Source organism: Erinaceus europaeus, chromosome 2, assembly GCF_950295315.1.
Source record: "Erinaceus europaeus chromosome 2, mEriEur2.1, whole genome shotgun sequence".
Classification (NCBI taxonomy): domain Eukaryota; kingdom Metazoa; phylum Chordata; class Mammalia; order Eulipotyphla; family Erinaceidae; genus Erinaceus; species Erinaceus europaeus.
Genome location: NC_080163.1, coordinates 45665243 through 45689792, shown reverse-complemented (window position 1 = coordinate 45689792; position 24550 = coordinate 45665243). Strand labels below are relative to the sequence as shown.

Sequence of the window (24550 nt, the reverse complement as noted above, 5' to 3'; positions counted from 1 at the left end):
ACCGCCTGTGAAACTCCCCTGCAGGAGGGGAGCCGGGGGCTCGAACCAGGATCCTTACACAGGTCCTTGCGCTTTGTGCCATGTGCATTTAACCCGCTGCACTACCACCCGACTTCCTCTGCCAAGAGTTTTAGCAAAGGTTCTCCTACCTGCACATAAGCCATAAGACATAACATAACAGCTGCCATTTATTAAGTGTTTACTCTGTGCCAGTCACCATGCAAAGTGCTATGGAGGTTCAGAACTTCACTGGATCTATGCAACAGCCCTGTGGGGTTGTGTAGACATTATCTTCTTTTAATTAGTAAGAATACTAAAGCCAGGTAGTTGGCACAACTGGCTAAGCACTCACATTACAGTGCACAAGGACACTGGTTCAAGCTCCTGGTCCCTACCTGCAGGGCTGCAGTTGTCTTTGTCTCTCTCCCTCTTATCCCCCCTCAACTTCTGTCTCTGTCCAATAATAAAAAAAAATTTTTTTTAAAGTACTAAAGTTAAAAAGGGGGTGAGGAATACTAAAGCTAAGAGCTAAGTGATTCACCCAATTATACAGCTATCAAGCGACAGAAAAAGATGGTATCAGGCAATCGAACTCCTAAGCCTGAGCTCTTTTCTATACTTCTACATAACCTCCTCAAGGACACTGAGTCTTAACATTAAATTAGGCCTTCTATGGAAGAAGACAAGATATATAATCAGTGATTAAAAAAAAAGGTCTACTACATACTCAACATGGTAAGAAAATTGCATCAATAGGATGGTCAGAACAGTCATGACACATTTTTGCATAGAAAAACATGTCGCACATGGCGCAAAGCGCAAGGACCGGTAAGGGTCCCACTTTGAGCCCCGGGCTCCCCACCTGCAGGGGAGTTGCTTCACAGGCGGTGAAGTAGGTCTGAAGGTGTCTGTCTTTCTCTCCCCTTCTCTGTCTTCCCCTCTTCTGTCCATTTCTCTCTGTCCTATCTACCAACGACAACATCAATGAAAAACAACAAGGGCAACAATAGGGAAAATTAAAAAAAAAAAAAGAAAAACATGTCATAACTTTTCCAGCAACCCACTATTTCTCTGTCCCAAAATTCATTATGAGGTAATTTTTTAAAAATATTTTTTTTTATTTATTTATTCCCTTTTGTTGCCCCTGTTGTAGTTATTATTGTTGTTGTTATTAATGTTGTTGGATAGGACAGAGAGACATGGAGAGAGGAGAGGAAGACAGAGGGGGAGAGAAAGACAGACACCTGCAGACCTGCTTCACCACTTGTGAAGCAACTCCCCTGCAGATGGAGAGCTGGGGGCTCGAACTGGGATCCTTAAGCAGGTCCTTGTGCTTTGCGTCACCTGCACTTAATCCACTGCGCTACCATCCGACTCCATATGAGGTAAATTTTAACCCTACTTTTAGATGAAAAACAGGTCCTGAGAAGTGATGGTAGTTGCCTAATATCACATATCTAATAATGGCTTCATCACACCAAGATTCAAACCCAGGTCTCTCTAAATGCATGCTTATAACCTTTTAATCAGTAACCACACTACCTCCTTTAGTGCATACACTTCACTCTGAAAAAGATTCCAATAAAGATATGGAGATAAGTAACATATACAAATATATAAGTAAGTCAATGCTTGATTTCGACTCTAGTACTTTTTTTTTTTTAATTATTTATTTCTGGATAGAGACAGAGAAATTGAGAGGGGAGGAGGAAGTACAGAGGTAAAGAGACAGAGATACCTGCAGCCCTGCTGAATGGCTTGTGAAGTTTCCCCTCTGCAGGTGGGGGCCAGGGGCTTGAACTTGCATCCTTATGCATTGTAATGTGTGTGCTCAACCAGATGTGCCACCACCTGGCCCCTCTACTCTACTAGAGTACTTAATGGGAAGTACTCCAGTATTTAGCTGGTTTCAGGGTCAAAATGAGTGAAAACGGAAATGTCGGGCATAGAACATTAAATTGTCTACAACTTACTAGAATGCACAGTGCTAATACAGAAAATGTACTCACCCAGACGTGTTTTAAATTCAATTTTATTCTCAGGATCTTCATCTTTCCTGAAAAGGATAACAAATACATTTGCTAAATGTGTACCTTCTTTAGGTTTCATCTTCTAAACTCTTTAAGTTTTCCCAGTCATTTACTTACTTGGTTTCCTTCTGTGGCTTTTCCATTAGTTCTTCTTCCTCTTTTTCCTTGCTAGCAATCTCAGCTCGTACCTAAGAGGAAAGCAAACAATTTACACAATTATTCATATTACACTTTAACTAAACTTCACTATGCCACATTACGCTAAAAACACAGTACTACCCTACTGAAGATTATAATGAGCAAACAAATTAAGCAACTAAATAACTACTAAGTGAAAAAGAAGAGGTTTGTAAGAGTACAGAAAGTAGGAGATAAAGGAATGGAGGAGACTTACTCTTATTGGGCTATCAGAAAAGATTTCCCCAAGAAAATAAAATTGAGGCTGTGACTTGAAATATGAGTAGTAAGGACTGGGCGGTGGCACACCTGGTTAAGTTCCAGATTTGAGCCCCCACAACCTTCCCACCTTCATGAGTGGTGAAACATGTATACAGGTGTCTGATTCTCTCCCTTCTTATCTCCCTAAGGCTTTTCAATGTCTCCCTGTTCTTTCAAATAGAAATTTAAAAGGGGGGGGGAGCAACTGGGAGCAGTGGATTCATTGTGCACACACCAAGTCCCAGCAATAACCTTGGTGGCAATTAAAAAAAAAGTACAAGTAGCAATCAGGGTAACCAACAGCCCTTTAAGATAGTCTTAACAACAGTCTCAGTCCTCATTTCACAAGTCCAAAAGTCCATACAAGAACATTCAAAACTCCAGCATTACTCTTTACCAAGACTCACCTTTTGAAGCAGAGCAAAATCCAAGCCTTTCACCAAATGGGTATGTTCCATGTCACCACCCAAGAATTTGGACTCTTGGATCAACTGTCTTCTTTTCTCTGCAGCTGATTTGTCTCTGTATAATTAAAAAGATTTACATTAGCACAATTCTTTATAGGTGGCAAGTGCCTCTTGATATGGTTTGATGTGAGCTCCGGAGCAGGAAAAGTGTGAGGAAGAGCTCAGACTAGGAATGAATGACTCATATTCTAAGGAAATAATGGCCTGGTCCCCATGGTACTTACGCCTCAGCTGTGGGTCCCACTGCCCTGTAGTTAGCCGTGGTGCTGATAAGCTCAGTTTCCTCATAATCTTTATTAACACCATCTCGTCGTTCCTTGGCACGATCCCGGTACTTCTCTGCTAGTTCTCTCTCTCTTTCAATTTCTTGTTGACGAAGCTTAGCATAATAACTGTAACCAGAGAAAAGGAAATATTTAAGAATTACCAATTACTGCAACTGGAGAAATGGTTCAACTGGTGGAACACTGGGCTTGCATGTCTCAGGTTCCTGATTCAATCCCTAATGCCTCATGTGAAACTCTTCCTTATCTGTAATCAACAAAATAAAACTGAGAAAGAAATGATTTTCTTTTTAATAAATATGTATTCTTTGGAACCAGGGTCTCATGCATGAGTGATTTCATTACTTTGAGGACAACTTTTCTTCTCATTTTTTAATTAACTAATTAATTATTAGATAGAGACAGAGAGAAATTGTGAGGGAAGGGGGAGACAGAAAGGGAGAGAGATAGATACCTACAGACCTATTTCACTGCTTGTAAAGCTTTCCCTTGAATTTGGGGACCAGGGGCTTGAACCCAGGTCCTTGAGCACTGTAGTATATGCACTTAACTAAGTACACCAATACCTGGTCCCAGACAACTTTTTTTTATTATTATTTTACCAGAGCACTGATCAGCTCTGGCTTCTAGTGGTAAAGGGACTGAACCTGCCAGACAACGTTTCAAGGAAAAAAAAGGGTCATCCTGATATAGACTTGACTAGCATAGGGGGCCAGATGGTAGCACAGTGGGTTAAGTGCACATGGTGCTAAGCACAAAGACCAGCTTAAGGATCCCGGTTTGAGCACCTGGCTCCCTACCTGGTTGCTTCACAAGTACTGAAGCAGGTCTGCAAGTGTCTATTTTGCTCTCCCCATCTGTCTTCCTGTCCTCTCTCAATTTCTCTCTGTCCTATCCAACAACGACAGCAATAACAACAACAATAAACAATGAGGGCAACAAAAGGGAGAAAATAGCCTCCAGGAGCAGTTCGTAGTGTAGGCACCAAGCCCCAGCAATAACCCTGGAGGCAATAAATAAATAAATATATAAATAAATAAAATAAAAAATAATTGACTAGCATGCTTGAGGACCCTGAGGCTTCAGGTTCAATCCCTGACATTAGGGGTAGGGAGATAGCAGAATAGTTATGCAAAATGCCTTCGTACAGACTAAAGATCCCAGGTTTAAAACCTAGCACTATCATAACCCAGAGATGAGCAATGCTCTGGTAAAATAAAAATAATTCCCCATACTACCTTATGGCAGAGCTTAACAATGTTCTGGTTTTTCACTACCACCTCTCATTCTATCATAATAATAAAAAAGGGGGTCGGGTGGTTGTGCACCTGGTTGAGTGCACACATTACAGTGCACAAGGACCAGCAGGGGGGAAGCTTCACAAGCGGTGAGCCAGAGCTGCAGGTCTATCTACCTCCCTCTTCCCTCTCAATTTGTCTCTATCTAATAAATAAATAAAAAAAACTAAAATAGATGGAAAGACACCCTAGTAGCAGACTTTTCCCTTTGCTGCTGCATTCCCGTATAGTGCTAGGGCTTGAACCTGGGCTGCACACATGGCAAAGTAGACACCCACCTGGTACAGTCTCTCTCTAGTCCCTTCCTTTCCTTAAACCTTCATTCAGCTCTACATGATGAAAGCTCCATTATGTTGTGACAGAACTTTTGGTTGCTTCTTGACATTCAAAACCAAACCACGGGAACTGGACTATGGCTCACCCAGTAGATCACACTCTGCAATGAGTGAGGACCCAGGAACAGGTCCCTAGCTACTACATGAGCACCATGCAAAGAGAAATCTTCACAAACAGTGGAACTGTGCTGTTTTATCTCTCATCTCTCTCCTCTCTCCCCCACCACCATCTGGGGGAAAAATAGTCTTAAGAATAGTAGAACTGTGCAAGTGTGAAGACCTGGTAGGAAAAAAAAGGGGGGATACCTGGGGGCTGAGGAGACACCATAAGACTCTCATGTCTAAGGCACCAAGGGTCCCAGGTTCAATCCTCAGCACCATTATAAGCCAGAGCTGAGCAGTGCTCTGATGTCTCTTTCTACCGTTAAATAAAAAGAAGTAAGACAAAATAGAGTGAAAAAAGAAGAAACCACAGTATATGCTGCTCCAGTGCTAACTTGGGACAATCCATCTGATACTTTACTATTTAATATCACCACCCCTACTACATGACTCTTTGATAGGAGGTATGAGGCTTCCCCATACAGCAAACAGAAGTTACCTGAAATTGTATTGCCTTCCAAATATCATCTAAAAATAAGTCATTCTTTGCTCTTCTACTCACAGAAGTGAGGAAAAACGATGCCAGATCTAGGGAACTCAGTACAGTATAAGTAATGATGGCAGCCAAGATTAGGTGATTACTACATACCAGACCCTAGTGCTCAGCATGTACCTGATTTACTATCACACTTGGCCCTCATGGCAACCTGATAAAACACCAAAATTGTCCAAGCAGGAACTGGTAAAATGAAATTAAAACATTCAGGCTGGACAGCCTGGGAGGTGGCACAGTGGAAAAAATGTTCAACTCTCAAATATGAGCCCTAAGCTGACTCCTGGTATCCCATGTGCCAGAGTGGTGCTGTGGTTTTGAATTTTTTTCTCTCTCATTACTAATAGTTTTTTGGTTTTTTTTAAAAGCACTTTGGCTGGGCAGATAGCACAGCAAGTGCACAACAGCTTTTCAGTACTTGTGGCCTCAGAGGTCGCAGGTAGAATTCCTGGCACTATCATATACTGGAAATGAACAGTGCTCTGGTGTCTCTCACTCATTAAGTTACAACAAAAAACAAAAAAACAACCATCCAGAGGCTGGGCTGTGGCACAGCCAGCAGAATGAACATAATTCTATGTGCAAAGAACCAGCTTCAAATCCCCAGTTTCAGTGGGGAACTTCAGCATTGGTGAAGCAATGCTGCTCGTGTCAGTCTCCCTCTCTCTTTTTTTCTTTCTTTTTCTTCTATTTCCTCCAGGGTTATTGCTGGGGCTCAGTGCCTGCACTACTTTTTGTTGCCCATCGTTGTTGTTGTTGTTGTTGTTGTTGTTATTGGATAGGACAGAGAGAAATCGAGAGAGGAAGGGAGGACAGAGAGGAGGAGAAAAAGGTAGATACCTCCTGACCTGCTTCACCACCTGTGAAGCAACCCCCCTGCAGGTGGGAAGCTGGGGGCTCAAACCGGGATCCCTAATCTGGTTCATGTGCTTTGTGCCATGAGCACTTAACCCGCTGCTCTACTGCCTGGTCCCAAGTCTCTCTCTCTACTTATAATGATAACAACCCTGTTAGCAAAAGTACATATAGGAAAGAAAAAAAAAGTGACCAGGTGGTGGCGCATCTGGTAGATTGTACAAGTTACAATGCGCAGGAACCCAGGTTTAAGCCCCTGGTCCCAATGTGCAGAGGGAAAGGGTCACAAGTGGTGAAGCACAGATGCAGGTGTCTGTCACTTTCCCTCCCATCTCAATTTATCTCTGTTTCTATCAAAACAAAAAGAAAAATGTATTTTTTTAATTATCTTTATTTATTAGAGACAGCCAGACATCAAGAGGGAAAGGGGTGACAGGGAGAGAGACAGACACCTGCAGCACTGCTTCACCACTTCACGAAGTTTCCCCCTTGCAGGTGGGGGCTAGAACCCGGGTCCTTGAACACTATAATACATGCGCTCAATCAGGTGCACCACCACCGGGCCCCAAAATATTTCTTTTAAACAAACAAAAGAAGGAAAAAAGGAGAAGAAAGCCCAGGTTGAGTCCTAATCCTTCTACTTTACATTGTCACTCTACTAGTAACATCACTCCTTTTCTCTATGAAATAAAGGGAGGTTTGTCCAGAACTTGCCCCTCCAAGCATAAATTCCACCTTAAAACCCAACAACTCTCCACCTTCCCTTCACCTTTTCTTTTTTCTCCTTCGTGCAGCTGGGTCTTCATCCTCATTGTACTCCCTTGGCATCCTAGAAGAGAAAGAAATGTGCTGATAGCAAACACTGCCTCTAAGATGTGGTCTTGAAGATTGAAGAAAGACATAAAATAAGGCGCACTCGGTTGAGCACACGTTATAAAGAAAGACCTAGGATATTAGCCAAAGTAAACACTTTTCATCATGCAGAGACCCACACCAGTATTTCTAGGTAAGTGGCTTTCATAGACACCCAAGGGGCTATTAAAATTGCATATACCCAAATAGCTTCTTATTTAAGCAACAGCTGCAATTCTAAGCCACTTAAGTGTCCCATGGAACTTATTCTGAGAAAAAGTGAGATCTTAGGGTCTCCCACTAAGAGCACTGGAGGATCAATCACCAGAAAATATCAAAACCAAAGAATCCAAAAAGAACTAGTCTGTCAGTTACTAAGACATCTAATCCAACAGATTTTCTGTAGGAAGGGTATGGTAAATTTTAGAACACTCTGGAACTTACTCATGGTGACGTGACTTGGAGGGTGGTGCTGAAGTAGGTGCAGCCCTTGGGGTCATGAGAAGTTTCCTGAAGTCTTCATTGGTAAGTTTTGACCTAGAAAGCAAGGATTGTTTTTACAAATTAGTAACCAATATTAATTAGAAAATGAATATTAAAAAAAGTTGAATTATCAAGTGGGTAGCTCAAGAAGTTATACATCAGAAGAGCAAAGGATTTACAAGTGTCCTGAGTTAAATAATGTTCCAGAACAATGTTCTGGTTTATCTTCTCTCTCACAAATACCTTCAAAGAGTCAGAAGTAGAGCCATCTGGATAGTGGAGATGTACTGTCACGTGTATGACCCAGTCCCCACTGCATTGGGGAAGTTCCAACGCTCTGATATCTTTCCCTCTCCTGTCTGTCACAATCTCTTTCCATTTCTTTTTATTTCATTTGACAGAACATTGAGAAATTGAGAAGTGGGAGTTATAGGGAAAGAGAGATAACTGTAGCATTGCTTCACCACTCGTAAAGCTTGCCCCTGCAGACAGGGACGGGGGTTTGAACCCAGGAGCTTGTATAAGGTAATATATGTGCTCAACCAGGTGCACCACTGCCTAGCCTGTCACTGTCTATCTAAAAAAAGTTCATTCAGAGTGGTGAAATCTCATGACAGGAAAAAAAGTCTTTTAGAAAGAAATTTGCTAAGAATAACTTAGGTACCAACAATGGGAAGGTTATTAAGTGTATGTGTGTGTGTGGGGGGGGGGGTGTTAGGGGAATTAAAAGGAAGAAGGGCTGGTGAGATGGTTCACCAAGGAGGATGTCTGCTTCACCATACATGCAACCGAGGTTCTTATTTTTTTGTTATCACTGTTGCAGGTTGACTTTTTTAGATTGAGAGAGAGACAGAGAAAGACCACACTACCAAAGCTTCCCTTAGTGCAATGGGGACCAGGAAACCTGAGTTGTGATCATGACAAAGCAAATACATTAAGTAAGCTATTTTACTGGCTTTCAACCCAGGTTTGAAACTGTTAGCCCACCCACACCCCCCGACACCATCACCACACTGGGGAAAGCTTTAGCGCTGTGCTATCTTTCCTTTTACTTTGCCTATGTAAAAAAGGTTTCCTTGAAGTAATGAAGATTCTTACCCCTCCCCCACACACAAGTGTGCGAGTGGGAGGAACAAGAGTTAACTGGATTTCCTTGACTATATAATGGAATGCTTCATAACTAGTTTAAGAGTCTTTGTTCAGTGGGCCGGGCGGTAGTTTTCCCCTCCCCTCTCCATTTCTCTCTGTCATATCCAACAACAACAATAATAATTACAACAATAAAACAACAAGGGCAACAAAAGGGTATAAATAAACATTAAGGGAAAAAAGATACCAAGTTGTGGACCTCTTGATGTAACGAGGATCACAATTTTAATTTTAAAAAAAATCCCCAGCATCATATGTGCCAGAGTGGTATTCTAGTTCCCAGCCCCTATTGACAAAAAAAAAAAAAAACTGTTAAAAGAAGTAATGGTAGTTACCTCTAATGAATGGAGTAGGATGAGGGATGTTATCAGAGAAGACTTTACCTTTATTTCTGATATTCTAGTTTCCTACAAAATTAGTTTATTCCTATATGTGTAATGAAACGTAAAATTTTATAAAACAAGCACCTCCCCCACCAGAATTCCCCATATGCAGTTTGCTTGATTCAGTTAAAATGCAAGAGCTAAAAAGCCAGCAATACAATGTTTGACCATAGTTGCTGACATTCAAAATCCTTTCACCACCACCACCACCACCACCACCACCACCACCACCACCACCACCACCGCCAGTCATTGTCTAGATCATTCAGACCCTACAATGAAGCACTCACTGGTGGAAAGAGTGAGGATCGTCCACATCATGGCCATCTGGAGCCAGAGGATTGGAGAATGGTTCACCTATGAAAAATAATTGATATTAATTTAATCAACCATTAGTGTCCATTCCTGTGCAAAAGGTGAGGATACAGTAGTGACTATGCAAATGTTTGCTAACTTAAAAAAAAAAACCAGCAGCTGGGGGACTGGTTCAGCAGTTTGAGCATAGAATTTACATGACTAAGACCCCAGGTTCCATCCCATCATAATCATGCTCTGTCACTCTCTCATGAAATGAATTTTTGAGTTTATTTTTATTTTTTATTATCTTTTATTTATTGGATAGAGACAGCCAGAAATCAAGAGGGAAGGGGGTGATAGGGAGAGAGACAGAGAGACACCTGCAGCACTGCTTCACCACTTGCAAAGCTTTCCCCCTGCAGGTGGGGACTGGGGGCTCGAACTCAGGTCCTTGAGCACTGTAATACATGTGCTCAACCAGGTACACCATCACCTGGCCCCAAAATCTTTTAATTTTATTAGTGAGAAAGATAGGAGGAGAGAGAAAGGACCAGACATCACTCTGGTACATGTGCTGCCGGGGACTGAACTCAGGACCTCATACTTGAGAGTCCAATGCTTTACCAACTGCACCACATGAATCTTTGATTTTACTATTATATAAAATAGAAAAGGCAAGGCAAGTTACAATGTGTAATAAGTATTTTGGTGTGGGAGGAACTGAGAAGGGGAAGTTGGGGATACAGTGTTTAATGGTGGAGGAACTAGACAAGTTGGTGGACGGTATGAAGTGCTGACCCTTACCATGTGAAATAAAAAACTGCAAACCCAGAACAACAGTTTTATAAGTCAGTATTTCCCCAGTAAAATGTTTTGTGTTAAAAAAAAAAAACAACAAAAAACATAATGGTTATGCAGAGACTCTCATGCCTGAGGCTATATAGTCCCCGGTTCAATCCTCCGCACCACCATATGCCAGAGCTGAGCAGGGCTCCAGTAAAAAATAATAATAACAAAGGAGTCAGGCAGTAGCGCAGTGGTTAAGCGCAGGTGGTGGGATGCATTGGATCGACCTTCTCGTGGTGCATCCCGTGAGTACCCATTCATTGGGGAAACTAACGATCCTTCCTAGCCGACTGAATCCACATGGATCCCAGTCACTTTCAAAGCCAGCAACAAGCAGCTCCTGAAAGCTTTCAACCTGACCTGTTGACTGGCTACGGAAGAAGGGCAAACGCTAGAAGAAGAAGCGCAGGTGGCAAAGCACAAGGACCCGCGTAAGGATTCCGGTTCGAGCCCCCGGCTCCCCACCTGCAGGGGGGGTCGCTTCACAGGTGGTGAAGCAGGTTTGCAGGTGTCTTTCTCTCCCCCTGTCTTCTCCTCTCTCCATTTCCCTCTGTCCTATCCAACAACGAAGACATCAATAACAACAACAATAATGACTACAACAATAAGACAACAAGGGCAAAAACAAAGGGAAAGTGAAAAAATAAATATTAAATAGTATTTATTTATCAATAATAAAATATAATAATAAAAAAAATAAAATAAAAATTAAAAGGTGCTTTTCGGGGGATTGGGAGATGGCTCAACCGGTAGAGCATCTACTTTGCTATGCACAAGGGCACAGGTTGGAGCCCCCAGCCATTACATACGAATATTTAACAGGGGAAGTTTCATGAGTGGTGGTGTGATGTTTTTTTCTCACTCTTTATTTATTTGTTATTGGATAGAGACAGAAACTGAGCGTGGAGGGGAAGAGAGGAAGAAACAGACACCTGCAGCACTGCTTCACCACTCGTGAAGTTTTCTCCTGCAGGTGTGTGTGGGGGGACCAGGGGCTTGAACCCATGTCCCTGTGCGCTGTAACCTGTGCGCTTAACCAGATGCGCCACCGCCTGGGCACTTCTCACTTTCTACTCTAAGGGGAATAAAAAAATAAATAAAGTGTTACCTTGAGGAAAAGCCTAGCTAGACGCTGTAGGTGGCCAGATAGGGGGTTCCCTAACAGTGCTGAAGGCTCAGCAAATGAAGTCTTGTAAGATGACATCTAACATACCAGGTCGAAGAAATGCTGGTGCAACGCGAGATTAAGTGATGGAATTGACAAACACACACACAAAAAAAAAAAAAAAAAGAAAGAAAAGAAGAAAAGAAAAGAAAAGACCCCGCTAGCCATCACTTGAGGCTGGGGAGACGGTTACCGACAGAATTTAGCGCTCCCAGGCTTCACATGGAGACCCCAAAGTGCCCGTCAGGCCCCAAGCGTCCCAGGCCCGGCCTTTCCCTAGCCCCTCCCGCGTACATACATACACTCCAGGCTCAAGCCCTGAAAATCAAATAGTACAAATGTCCCGAGCTCTGGTGGGAAAAGCGAACAGGAGACCCGAATCTTACTGTCTCGCTCCGGCATCTTGTCGGCGGTCCTTCTAGGCCAGCAAAGACCGGGACTCCCAAAACAACAGCGGCAGGACCTTTACCCACAATGCACCGCAGGAGACGGCCAACAGTGCTGAGCGCGTAGCTCTCCTTCCGGAAGACGGGAGGAAGTCCTGCCCCAAGCCGGGCAATGCTTTTATTTTAGTGGCCAACATTTGCCCCGCCTCTTACGTCAGCCGACCTATCGCGAAAAGTAGAGGGTCCGAGACTCGTTTAATTGGAGGGCTGGACCGGAAGGTTTTAGGTTATAGGGGATTTGGGTTGAAGTAGCGGAGATGGCCGCAGCCGCTGGGAGTCGGACAGTCGGGGCCAGAGCCCTGCGTGAGATTCGCATCCATTTATGCCAGCGTTCGCCGGGCAGCCAGGGCGTCAGGTGAGGCGCGGTGTGAAGAGGCGGGCGGGTGTGGGGTGCTGGGGTCATGACCTCGGCCTGCCGGGTGTTTGGGGAGCAGCAAGCGCGATGGTCTCTGACTCTCGCAGGGACTTCATCGAGAAGCGCTATGTGGAGCTGAAGAAGGCGAACCCCGACCTGCCCGTTCTAATCCGCGAATGCTCCGATGTGCAGCCCAAGCTCTGGGCCCGCTACGGTGAGCGCGGGACGCCGGGGGTCTGGGGTCTCGGTGGGAGGAACGAGGGACCAAAGGTTCAAGGTCACCAAAGATCTGTAGATATCGGACCTAGGATCTGCGGCCGATCTTGTTTCTTGTAAAAAAAAAAATATATATATATTCGTAGGATTATGGAGGCCAGGAGAGACAGTGCAAGGAGTTTACTCATGGGATTATGGAGTTTGGCTGTTTATGGTGGAGGCAGCCCAGCCATTGTTGGGACCAGTTACTGCCATTTTTGAACAGGCTTCATAGAGGAAAGAAATTCTGGTTAACTTTCTTTAATCTAGGCCCTTCCAAATTACGTATGAGCAGGGTAAAGTGTGAATATTATCAATAATAATAAAAGCCTAAAATTATGAGTCTGTGTTGAGTATTTACTGCTGGGCCTTGTGCTGATTGCTTTCCTGCCTAAATCTCTTTTTAAAAAAATATTTATTCCCTTGTGTTGCCCTTGTTTTATTGTTGTTATTGATGTCGTTGTTGGATAGGACAGAAAGAAATGGAGGGAGAGGGAGAAAGACACCTGCAGACCTGCTTCACCGCTTGTGAAGTGACTCCCCTGCAGGTGGGGATCTGGGGGCTCGAACTAGGATCCTTTCACCGGTCCTTGAGCTTTGCGACACCTGCGCTTAACCGCTGGACAAGTCATGCTTGAGAGTCTAGCCACCTCCCAGGCCACATTTCCTTTTTTTTTTTTTTTTCTTTTTCTTTTTTCTTTTCTAAGAAAGATTAATTAACAAAACCATAGGGTAGGAGGGGTACAACTCCACACAATTCCCACCGCCCAATCTCCATATCCCACCCCCTCCCCAGTAGCTTTCCCATTCTCTATCCCTCTGGGAGCATGGACCCAGGGTCGTTGAGGGTTGCAGAAGGTAGAAGGTCTGGCTTCTGTAATTGCTTCCCCGCTGAACATGGGCGTTGACTGGTCGGTCCATACTCCCAGTCTGCCTCTTTCTTTCCCTAGTAGGGTGGGTCTCTGGGGAAGCTGAGCTCCAGGACACATTTTTTAAAGAATTTATTTATTTATGAGAAAGACGAGGAGAGAATGAACATCGCTCTGGTACATGTGCTGCCGGGGATCAAACTCATGACATCATGGTTGAGAATCCAATGCTTTATCCACTGTGCCACCTCCTGGACCATCAAGCATTTACTTTTTAAATTGTTATCAGAGCACTGCTCAGCTCTGTCTACTACTGGTGCTGGGGATTTGCTCCCCCTTCTTAGAATATATATATTTTTAATATTCTTAATTTTGTAAATATTTATTTATTCCCTTTTGTTGCCCTTGTTTTGTTTTACTGTTGTAGTTATTATTATTGTTGTTATTGGTATCATTGTTGGATAGGACAGAGAGAAATGGAGCTTTCCTCCTGCAGGTGGGGACCAGGGGCTTGAACCTGAGTACTTAACCAGGGGTGCCATCACCTGGCACCTAGAATACATTTCTGCTAGAATTCCATGGTTCTAATTATTCAGGTTTGACTCTCAGAAAGTCATTCACTGGCCAATTAAGTAAAAATGTCCTTGGTCCCTTTTTAGTGGTATTACCCTACTTCAAGTACTACAGTCTGAAAATTATTTACATGCTACTTGCAATAATACACATAGTAGTGGTATTTTTATATATTTTATTGAGAGTAGAGAGAACAAGTCAGAGCATTCACTGTGGCACATAAAATCTTGGGGATGGAATTTGGGACTAAATGCTTGAGAGTCCAATATTCTGTATGTACAGAGGTGCCTCCCACCCCCTACCCCTACCCCTACCCCCCTGGCAGTAACCACAGTATTTTTAGAACTTGTTATATTAAAAACAAGAGAGAGAGAACCAGAACATTATTTTGGTATAGGTAATGCTGGGGATCCCTACTGGGGCTTTATGAAGGCAAGTTCTGTGCTCTTCCCACTGTGCCCTCTCCTGGGCTATGAAGAAATGTTTATTTTATTTATTTTTTCTTAAGTCTTCCTATAGGAATGTCTTGGGGAAAGAGGGAGTCACACCTAAAAGATTGATTTTGACAGTGGACACCTGTAGTATGTCATGCACTGAAGAGGAAAAGATGTTTCTTTTTCCAAAAGCCAGTAGATTCTAGAGGAGGAGTATATTAAACTGAAGGGGGCTATGGAAGCCACAGAATGGACACCCAGTAAGGCCAAGCTATCCTTCCTGTCCTGTCAAACCAAAACTGATGGCAAAAACCTGTTGCATATTTTAGTAGCTAGCCGCCACAGTGCAGAGTAGGTACTTAGTTGCTTTTCTCTCTCCTCAGCATTTGGCCAAGAAAATCATGTTTCTCTGAATAACTTCAGTGCTGATCAGGTAACCAAAGCCTTGGAGAATGTGCTAAGTGGCAAAGCCTGAAGCTTTCACTGAGGATTAAGAGCAACGGTACAACAGTCCGGGTTCTGCTGGCTGATTACAGCATGGAGAAATGTGTTCTTTCATTGTCTATAAAGCTTATACTGTAATAGACTGTCTCAGCATTCTTCTCATTCTACCCACAATCCTTTATTGTGCAACATCTGAGGCAAAACCATTTAAACTTTATTCTACTCCATCAAAAGCCACCAGGTACTAAAGTGAAATGAAGGGGAAAAAGAGAGAGATCTCTGGGCCCCCAAATAAATAGGCCATATCATGCTTCTCTGGTCTTGTGGCCGGACAGTGCTAGGTAAAGATGTCTTAGGAGATGTGGGAGCACAGTCCATGAGACCTCATTATGCTTCTAAATTCCCAAATGAAAATCTCTGTGACTAGGAAATGGCAGGGAGAAGAAAAGGAGGTGTTGCAGAGGAAGTCAGTTCACCCATGAAGAGCTTTCTGCTGGAGAGCATGTACCCGATCCTGGAGCTGTGCCTCCTCCTTATGCCTTTCCAGGGCTTGCAGCCCTGACTGCTGCATGAAGGCATGGCCAGCCTGGGGGGGGGGGGGGGCAGGGAGAATAGGACTTAATACCTGGATTCCTGCAACCTTACAGATTAGTCCTCCTCTTCTTGGTAGAGGATACATTCCCACAGAAGAATGGATAGAGGCTCTGAACTGGAGTCCACAAGGGCTTACCAGGCCCAGAGAAGTTATAGTTAGGACATGGTTAGATCAGAGGCTCCCAAATGGGAATTGGAGAGGAACCAGGGTCACACACCCACCTCTGGCCGATAGAGGAACAGCAGTTGCAGTAGCTCCAAACTCTGGCCTACTACTTCAGTGTCAGATAGGGCCAGCATGTCCAACAAGGAGGAGAGCAAGGGCCCTGGCCACAAATGCTGACAGTAAGCAGGACCCTTCTCTGCAACGTTGCACAGAACTGTGAGCACCTGCAGACAGATAGGTATGCACAGCCCCCACATGGGTGAAAGCTGAAGATGTCAGTGATGGTTAAGTTACATAGAATGCTTGAAGTCTAACTGAAAGCATAACACACCATCTGCTAGCTGTCAACTAAGTAACATGCTGAGGAACCAAGCCTGCCCCAATAATTTATACATTGGTCATTACAGGGCTTGGACTCACATGACCCCAATACCTACCAATACGCTCACCACATTTGATACTGGCAACAACTTCAAGAGGGGCTCAGTCAGATCCAGGGAGAGCAAGGAGGTACAGAAACTAGGGCTGTTTGCTGGAAAGGAAAATATCAGGGTGAAGTATCTTAAAACTCCCTGAAACCACCACTTCCCAGCCTTACCCTTCAGTTCAGCCCAGAATCAAGCACTGATGCCTACCAGTGAGGTTGTTCAGGAGCCAAAGGCCCTCAGGAAGCAGGCTGGGCTGTTTCTCAAAGAAGAACTGCAGAAGGATAAAAAGGGCTGCCAGAATGCGCTCATCCCCATGTTGCATTTGCCCATCTATAGTCTCTACAGCTGCCTCTGTTAGCAAGTTGCTTAAACATCGAAGTACAGGACATGCCAGCTGCAAAGAAAAGTTGTGAGTCAGGTGTAAGAAGCTACCCACACACTGGAAGGTAACAATAGAAATGTCAGGGGCCAGGCAGTGCTGTATCCAGCTAAACACACATAGTATTAAATTGAAGGATCCTGGTTCAAGCCCCCAGATCTCCATCTGCAAGAGGGACACTTCACAAGCGATGAAGCAGGCCTGCAGGTGTCATCTATCTCCCCTTCCTTTCTCAATTTCTCTCTGTTCTATCCAATAAAATGGGGGGGGGGGGTGTTTGGCCACCAGGAGCAGTGGGTTTGCAGTGTCAGCACCAAGATCCAGTGATAACCTTGGAGGCAAAAAAATAAAAAGAAATGTTGCAGGTGGTAGTGCATCTGGCTGTGCACACATGCACAAGGACCCAGGCTCAAGCCCCCCAGTCCCCACCTGTAGGAGGATATCTTTGCAATTGGTGAAGCATTGCTGCAGGTGTCTTTCTCCATCTCTATCTTCCCTTACCCCTTAATTTCTCTGTTTCTTTCCAATAAATAAAATGTCAAGAAAGAAAAAGAAAAAAAGGCTGCTCAGATCTTGACCTGTCCTCTTCACCTACCAGCTCCAGTCCTGCATTCTCAGTTCTCTGGACAGCCCCGGCCAAGTCCAACAGTAACAGCCCCAGAGTGGACAGAGCCCCATGGGTGATGAGCAGGGCATTGTTGACCTGGCTGGGCAATAGGGAGCAACACAGGTAATCTCAGTTAACTTTGCAAACAACCTAGTTCTAGGGCTCCCTGGGGTCCAATAAGAGGACTTAGCACAACAATTCTGGAAGCCTTTCATAGAACAGATCCTTAGGGGAGGTGTGTAGCACTTTCATAACTGGCCTGTGTTACCTGCAGATGATGTAATGAAGACACCAAGCAAACTCCACAGCAATCCCAGGATTTAGCTTTGGACCAGGTTGCAAGAGCTGCAGCATGTGCTGAGGGAGAGTGGAACCTAGAACAGAGCTGCCAGTGGAAAAGGAACTGAAAAGAGCCATAGAAGGAAACCTATCTGTTTTCTTCCCAAAGCCTACCAGCAAGTGGGGAAGTGTTCAGACCCAAAACCCTGGCAGAAATGTGCATCAGCTTTGGGAACCACTCACTCAAGCATCCGAAAGTCTGTCACCCCTGCTTCCTCATCTGGAGGCACATTTTACTTACGGAATGATGTTCTCTGGTGCTTCTTTAGCCTGCAGAAGCTGGGACAAGGCATATCCAAGCGCTTCCAGCACAGGCAGGTGGGGTGACTAGAGGGAGACGGGGGGGGGGGTCTGCGTCTGGAAGTTGGGTCCTAAGAGTTCATGTTAAAGTGCGACTTTAACCCCTTGGCATAGGTCAGTGGCTGGAGCTACCTACACAAAGCAGGTAGGGAGTGGGCAGAGAAGTGAAAGTAGGGCTGTCCAGGCAGGGAGAACAAAAGTAGACACTCACCTGCATGCAAGCTGCCATGGCTGGAATAATGCCCTGTGGCAGGAGCTGCCTCCTCACAACCTCACTCTCCACAATTAGGTTACCCAGTGTATACAGGCAGAGTTCCTGAGATAGAGAATAGGAGCACTGGGCTCAGCTGGGGAGGATGAAGAAAGTTCATCCTTGAGGGTCTGGTCACAAGGGAGTAGGAGAGGATGGGTGTATATATAGCTGTAGGCATCAGGGAAGACAGATTTTCTGTTTTCCCCAACCTGCCAACTCAAACTAGACCCCAAAACACAATATTCATTTTTTTATTATCAGGGGACTGCTCACCTCTGGCTTACGGTGTGATACTAGGAATTGAACCTGGAGCCATTCAGAGCCTCAGGCATAAAAGTTGTTTGCATAACTACCATACTATTTCCCTGGCCCTCAAAAGCACAAATTTTTAAATCCAAACCAAGAGACTTACAGGAAGTTATAGGACTCACTATAAACTCTGAGCTGTGGCCTGAGAGGTAGGTGAGAAGATAGGAAGTAGCTGGCAGGCAGGCCTCAGCCACCACAGAGTGCTCTGAGTGAGAGAGCTCATGAAGGCAGCGAGCTGCCTCAAGCTGAAGCAGCGCCTGGTTGCTGGTCAGGAGTCCCACCAGGGTCCGCATGCTTCCCTCCAGCCTACAGAAGTGAGACCAGAACACTGCTTAATCTGTTGCCCAACCTCTTCACAAATTCTGTGTGTCCCTGAAAGCCCTAGCCACACACTCACACTATCGACACTCACCTGATGAAGGTCTTCTGTGTCTCTGAGTGCTGCAATCCCCGACGAAGACTAAACAGAGCCCTCTCTCTCTCTTTTTCCTCTGTGCCCCGGTGGGCTAGCCTCAGGAACTGCTGGATCTGGAAGCCAAGGCAAGGAGAGGCAAGAAAGCAACATACAACTTACTGCTATAAAGCAAATCCTGAGATCTGCTTTACCCACTTCACCTGTGAGGTCTCCAATATCACACCCTCCCTAGAACTTGTCATTCGTGGTCTGGGAGGTGGCGCAGTGGATAAAGCATTGGATTCTCCACCATGAGGTCCTGAGTTCGATCACGGCTGCACATGTACCAGAGTGATGTCTGATTCTTTTTCTCCTGTCTTTCTCATGTATAAATAAATAAATTCTTTTTTAAAAAAAGAACTTGTCATTCACAGTCCAGAACGTGGTGCAGTGGTTAATACCTTGAACTTAAAAGTGTAAGGTACTGAGTTCAGTCCCCAACATCGCAGGTGCCAAAATAATACTCTAGGTGTTCCCTCTCTCTCTCTCTCTCCCCCCTTCTCTATTCACCCTCTTCACTTTGTTAATCAAAAAGAAAAGAACTGCTCACTCACAATATAGCTAACAACAGCTCCTCCTGAACTTAAATTGCTCATCTGAAAAAAATGAGAGTGGGGCAGGGAAATAGCATAATGGTTATACAAACAGAATCTCATGCCTGAGGCTCCCAGATCCCAGGTTCAATCCACCATAAGCCAGAGCTAAGCAGTGCACTGATTTAAAAAAAAAAAAAAAAAGGAGTATCAGTAACTACTTTATCTTTTTTACCCCCTTGTTGCTGGAAACTACGTTGCCCGCCCGCATGGCAATGCAGGTACAGTAACAAGTAAGGTGTCTCATGGGTTCCCAACCCTGTCTTCTAACAGGTTTATTTCAAGGATAATAGCCCTCCCAACCTGGCATAACCTACCCCTCCAATCATTCTCAGCAGCCCACACTCCAACATCACCCAGTATAACATGACTTGCTGTTGTTTTTTCTTTTAATACATTCAAGCTTTTGCACAATCTTCTTTTTATTTTATTTTTAAAAATATTTTTAATATTTATTATTCCCTTTTGTTGCCTTGTTTTATCGTTGTAGTTGTTGTCATTGATGTCATTGTTGGATAGGACAGAGAAATGGAGAGAGGAGGAGAAGATAGAGGGGGAGAAAAAGAGACACCTGCAGACCTGCTTCACGCCTGTGGAGCGACTTCCCAGCAGGTGGGGAGCCAGGGGCTCGAACCGGTATCCTTATGCCAGTCCTTGCGTTTTGCGCCACGTGCGCTTAACCCGCTGCGCTACCTACCGACTCCCTTTTCTACAGATTTTTATTTATTGAGGGCAAGGAGGAGGTGACATACCTGGTTTAGTGTACATGTTACAATGTGCAAGGACCCAGGTTCAAACCCCTGGTCCCCACCTGCCATGTGAAAGCTTCATAAGCCATGAAGCAGTGCTGCAGGTCTCTTTCCCTAACTTCTCAATTTCTGCCTCTACAATAATAAATAAAATACAAAGATTTTTATGTATTAATATTCAGGAGAGAGAAGCAGACCATCACTCTGGCATATCTGATGACCAGGATCAAACTCAGGACCCCATACTCTTAGACTCAATGCTCCAGTCACTGTGGCACCTCCCAGGCTGCACATAACTCTTTCCTGTGCATGGAGTACCCTCTCCAGTTCCTCTACACCCTTCAAACTTCTGCTACTGCTACTGCCTCAGAAAGTTAGCTCTGCTGGCTTCCTTTTCTCTTTTGCCTCATGTTTCTTTCATAGCAAGTGATATTAGTACTTCAAAGAAAGGTACTCTTATCATCTTGATGTACCTCAGTACCCAACACAGTATAAAGTAAGCACACAGTAGCATAACCTTGGCATAAGTGTTTTGGAAATTATGTAAACACATACAAGCATTGAGGATAATGAATGCTTAATGAATTAGCAAATAGGCTAAAACCAATTGTTTCACTTATTCAGTAAATGTTGAACTCCTACTGTATACCAGGTATTGTACAGGCATCTGGATTTTTGATGGGAACAACTAAGATAGGGTCAAAGTTTTTCTAATTCCAGCTGAAAATATTAAGAACTAAACAAATTAGTGTGGTTAGAATTCTGCAAACAAGTTGCCAAGATAGACTACCAAATGAGACCTACTTTAGATACTACAGAGATGGCTCAAGACATAAAGATGGGGCCGGTGGTGGCGCACCAGGTTGAGCACATGTTACAGTGCACAGGACCCAGGTTTGAGGCCCCAGTCCCCACCTGAAGGGGAAAGCTTCACAAGTGGTGAAGCAGGGCTGCAGGTGTCTCTCTGTTGCTCACCCTCTCTATCTCCCCTTCCCTCTCGATTTCTGACTGTCTCTAGCCAATAAATAATAAAGATAAAAAAAAAAAGACAAAGAGCCTGGTATATTATTCCAAGAACTAAAAAGAGGACATTGTGGCTGAGATGAGTTAGTTGGGAAGTAGGTGGTTAAACTATACTGGACTTTACAGGGCACAGAAAGGACTTTGGTCCCTATGTTTTTTGTTTTGCTTCCACGGTCACTGCTGGAAGCAAAACAAAAAACTGCTGGAGGTCAGTGCCAGCACTACAAATCCACTGCACCTGGCAGCCATTTTTCCCGTTTTATTGGATAGGACAGAGAGAAACTGAGAGGTGGAGGTAGGGAGAAAGATACCCGCATCCTTGCACGGGTTCTTGCACTTATCACTATGTATGTTTAACTAGGTGTGCCACCGCCCAGCACCGTGTTTTTGTTTTCCTATGTGTTTTTAATAGGTATATAAAACTGATACAAGGAGAATGAACTTTAGAGTCACAGTATTATATGTGACTTCTTACGTGTATTTAAATATCTAAAGAAAGAGTGGTGGCCGCCACGATGGCAAATAAAAATAAAAAGTCAAATAAAAAGGAGAGGGGGCTAGGGAGACAGCTAAATGGTTATGCAGAAGTCTTTCATAGGAGCCTGAGGCTCTGAGGTCCTAGGTTCAATTACTAGCATCACCAATAAGCCAGCACCACCATAAGCCAGAGCTGAGCAGTGCTTTGGTCTTTCTGTATCTATCTACGTCTCTTTCAATAAAAATAAATATGACATGTGTACAGTTTTTAAAAACATAGAAGAAAAGAGGGTTTGCTTATTAACGTGCAATTGGCAGCAGCGGTCCAAAATACCCAGTTTCTGGCTCCGCCCACTGGATGGATGAGGGTGCATTCAGGTTTGGGGGCGGGCCCGGAGTACCCTGGAAAGCATTCGGCGCCAATCTGCACACTGCCCCCTCACCTCGGCTTCCCCGAGGATGGCGGCCACACATTCTCCTTCGGCTTCTTCCGGGGTTTCATCTCTCAGCAATCTCTTGCTGACCAGCTGCTGCTCCCTCCGCGCCTTCCGCAGAGCTGGGGGCGAGGGAGCCGGCTGAGCGTGGGATGGGCACAGAGGACCCAGAATCCAGCCCACCGGGTCTATTCAGATACGTCCCACCGCCACACCGCTAGCCCGTGCTCCCTCGCCTGCCCACCCGCACCTGCCTCCCGCTCCCGACGGCGGCGCCGGAGTTCCTCCACGCCGCAGCCCGCAGACCGGAGGAGGCCTTGGCGTCTGCTCCACATGGTGGAGCTGGAGGAGATGCGCAGACCCCACAGTGGAGGGAGGGGCTCCGCGGAGAAAGTGCGGACGGCGCAGGCGCAGCGAGGAGCGGGGAGGTGGGCGGGCGGAAATGGGAAGGGGAGGGGCGGGGCACAGGCTAGAGGCCGGTTGGGATCAGAACTGTGATCCCAGATAGGTTGTTTTATTTCACAATTCCAGGAAAGAAAATGTTCAACCTGACCCCGGCCTGGCCTCGGAGGATCACAGACACCAAGTTCCCACCCCCAACACACCCTAGACAAATATTCAAAGTCACCCCAGCTCTAGGAAGACCTGAGGCTCCTGGATTTTAATTACACGTCACTCTGATGGGCTGACTACAGGCTGGCTGTTTTATTCTCTCGCTGAACGCTCTCCTGAACAATTTACTCCCTCTCTCCTGGGGAAGAAAATGAAACGATTTCACTGTTATATACAAAAGGAGTCGCATTGTTTTTGGATAAATTCAGTCATCAAATGTTGATCTCCCCTAGTCAGCTAGATACTGCTTGATTAAAAGAGGTGGAACATGATGGCAGAGGAGGACCTAGAGAGGGTTGAATTGTTATGTGGAAAACAGAAATGTTATGCATGTACAAACTATTGTATTTGCTGTCGACTGTAAAACATTAATCTCCCAATAAAGGAAAAAATTAATTTAAAATAATAAATAAATATAGTTAGTGTTTTAATAAACTTTGTTGCCTGTCATTATCATTTGCTTAATGAAGTGTGTGTTTGTGTGTGTGTGTGTTCTAATAATAAAAAAACATGATGGCAGAGAAGGAACTGGAGGGGGTTGAATTATTATGTGACAAATAGAAGTGTTACACGTGTACAAACTACTGTATTTTTCTGTTGACTGTAAACCATTAATCCCCCCAAGAGGGATAGTGCTCTGGTAAAATTTAAAAAATCAACAACAAAACCCTACAAGTTCTAGTAGGTAGGACTTAACACTTATACTGAAGCACTCTACTTTTTAATATTATTTATTTATTAAATTTTTTATCTTTACTTATTTGATAGAGACAGTCAGAAATTGAGAGGGGAGGGGTGATAGAGAGAGAGAGAGACAGAGAGACACCTGCGGACCTGCTTCACCACTCGAAAAGCTTTCCCCCTGCAGGTGAGGACCAGGGGCTCAAACCTGTGTCCTTGCACTTTATAACATGTGCACTCAACCAGGTGCACCACCATCCGGCCCCTTTATTTATTTGTTTGTTTATTTTATTGATTGTTATCTCTGGGGTTTCCCTGCTCTGGGATTTTCCAGACAAAGGAAGAGAGATAGGAGAAAATACCAAAGTTTCTTGCAATTCAGTAGGGGCCGGGCTCAGCTCAGCTTGTACCTGGGTCATGCACATGGAAAAGCAATTTATTATCCTAATCATTATTTTATTTTATATGTATTTATTTACTTATTGGATACAGAGAGAGAGAAATCTAGAGGAGAGATAGAGAAATATCTACAGCACTGCTTCACTGATTATGAAGATTTTCCCTTGTAGTTGGGGACTAGGGGCTTGAACCCTGGTCCTAGCACATTGTGACATGTACATTTAACCAGGTGCACCACTGCCCAGCCCCCCATTATCATTATTTTAACCAGAGCACTGCTCAGCTTTGGCTTATGTTGGTGCTGGGGATTGAACCTGGGACCTTGGAGCCTTAGCATGAAATTCTTTTGCATAATCACTATGTTATCTTCTCAATCCCAAACAGTTTATTTTATTTTTAAAAGGTAGGAGTTTTTTGTTTGTCTGTTTGTTTTTTATTCTTTTTTTTTTTTTTTTTTTGCTAGAGCATGGCCTACCTTTGGCATAGGGGTATGGAATTTAACCTGAGAATTTGAAGCTTCAGGCATGGAAGTCTTTTTGCATAACAATTATGCTATGTAGCCCCTCCCCCCATATTTTTATTTATTAATGATACAGAACTGTGGTCCAGGAGGTGGCGCAGTGGACAAAGCATTGGACTCTCAAGCGTGAGGTCCTGAATTCAATCCCCCGCAATACATGTACCAAATGATATCTGGTTCTTTCTCTCTCCCCTCCTAGATTTCTCATTAATAAATAAATAAAATAATTAATTAACTAATTAATTAATAAGAGAAAAATGGAGTGTGAGAGAACTAGGGCAACACTCTGGCACATATGATACCAGCGATGAAACTCAGGA

The 24550-nt window shown here is 44.3% G+C and overlaps 3 protein-coding genes and 1 long non-coding RNA gene across 9 annotated transcripts in view; 2 read left to right on the top strand and 2 right to left on the bottom strand.

Moving 5' to 3' along the window:
* IK (IK cytokine) overlaps nt 1-12075 on the bottom strand; it is a 32127-nt gene extending 20052 nt beyond the window's left edge. For both annotated transcript variants that reach the window (XM_007517512.3, XM_060179358.1), the window contains exons 1-8: nt 11924-12075; nt 9520-9586; nt 7659-7751; nt 7132-7191; nt 3160-3327; nt 2876-2990; nt 2148-2218; nt 2010-2056 (exon numbers count right to left, since the gene is read on the bottom strand). In XM_007517512.3, coding sequence (XP_007517574.1) covers nt 2010-2056; nt 2148-2218; nt 2876-2990; nt 3160-3327; nt 7132-7191; nt 7659-7751; nt 9520-9586; nt 11924-11939 — 637 coding nt within the window. In that variant the 5' untranslated portion in view covers nt 11940-12075. The remainder of the gene's footprint in view (nt 1-2009; nt 2057-2147; nt 2219-2875; nt 2991-3159; nt 3328-7131; nt 7192-7658; nt 7752-9519; nt 9587-11923) is intronic.
* Nucleotides 12076-12176: 101 nt separating this feature from the next.
* Nucleotides 12177-15053, top strand: NDUFA2 (NADH:ubiquinone oxidoreductase subunit A2). The gene is made up of 3 exons (XM_007517513.3): nt 12177-12338; nt 12446-12552; nt 14853-15053. Exons 1-3 carry the CDS (start codon nt 12241-12243, stop codon nt 14942-14944), a joined length of 297 nt encoding a protein of 98 aa, XP_007517575.1. The 5' UTR covers nt 12177-12240; the 3' UTR covers nt 14945-15053.
* A 13-nt stretch (nt 15054-15066) lies between these two features.
* Nucleotides 15067-22424, bottom strand: TMCO6 (transmembrane and coiled-coil domains 6). 5 transcript variants are annotated; one of them, XM_060179369.1, is made up of 13 exons: nt 22269-22424; nt 22028-22140; nt 19297-19338; nt 18701-18816; nt 18411-18594; nt 17938-18042; nt 17668-17753; nt 17356-17472; nt 17076-17187; nt 16309-16495; nt 16111-16205; nt 15730-15897; nt 15067-15499 (listed from the first exon to the last, which is right to left on the bottom strand). In XM_060179369.1, the coding sequence occupies exons 1-13, from the start codon at nt 22351-22353 to the stop codon at nt 15386-15388; spliced, it is 1524 nt and encodes a 507-aa protein (XP_060035352.1). In that variant the 5' UTR covers nt 22354-22424; the 3' UTR covers nt 15067-15385. The 5 variants fall into 5 exon arrangements, with proteins under 5 accessions (XP_060035352.1, XP_007517576.1, XP_060035369.1 ...); XM_007517514.3 differs by lacking the exon at nt 19297-19338; XM_060179386.1 differs by lacking the exons at nt 18411-18594; nt 19297-19338; nt 22269-22424 and having other exon boundaries at nt 22028-22219.
* On the top strand, nt 22277-23066 carry LOC132534873 (uncharacterized). The gene is made up of 2 exons (XR_009546623.1): nt 22277-22411; nt 22550-23066. It is a non-coding gene; the product is annotated as an uncharacterized LOC132534873 (long non-coding RNA).
* Nucleotides 23067-24550: the final 1484 nt, after the last annotated feature.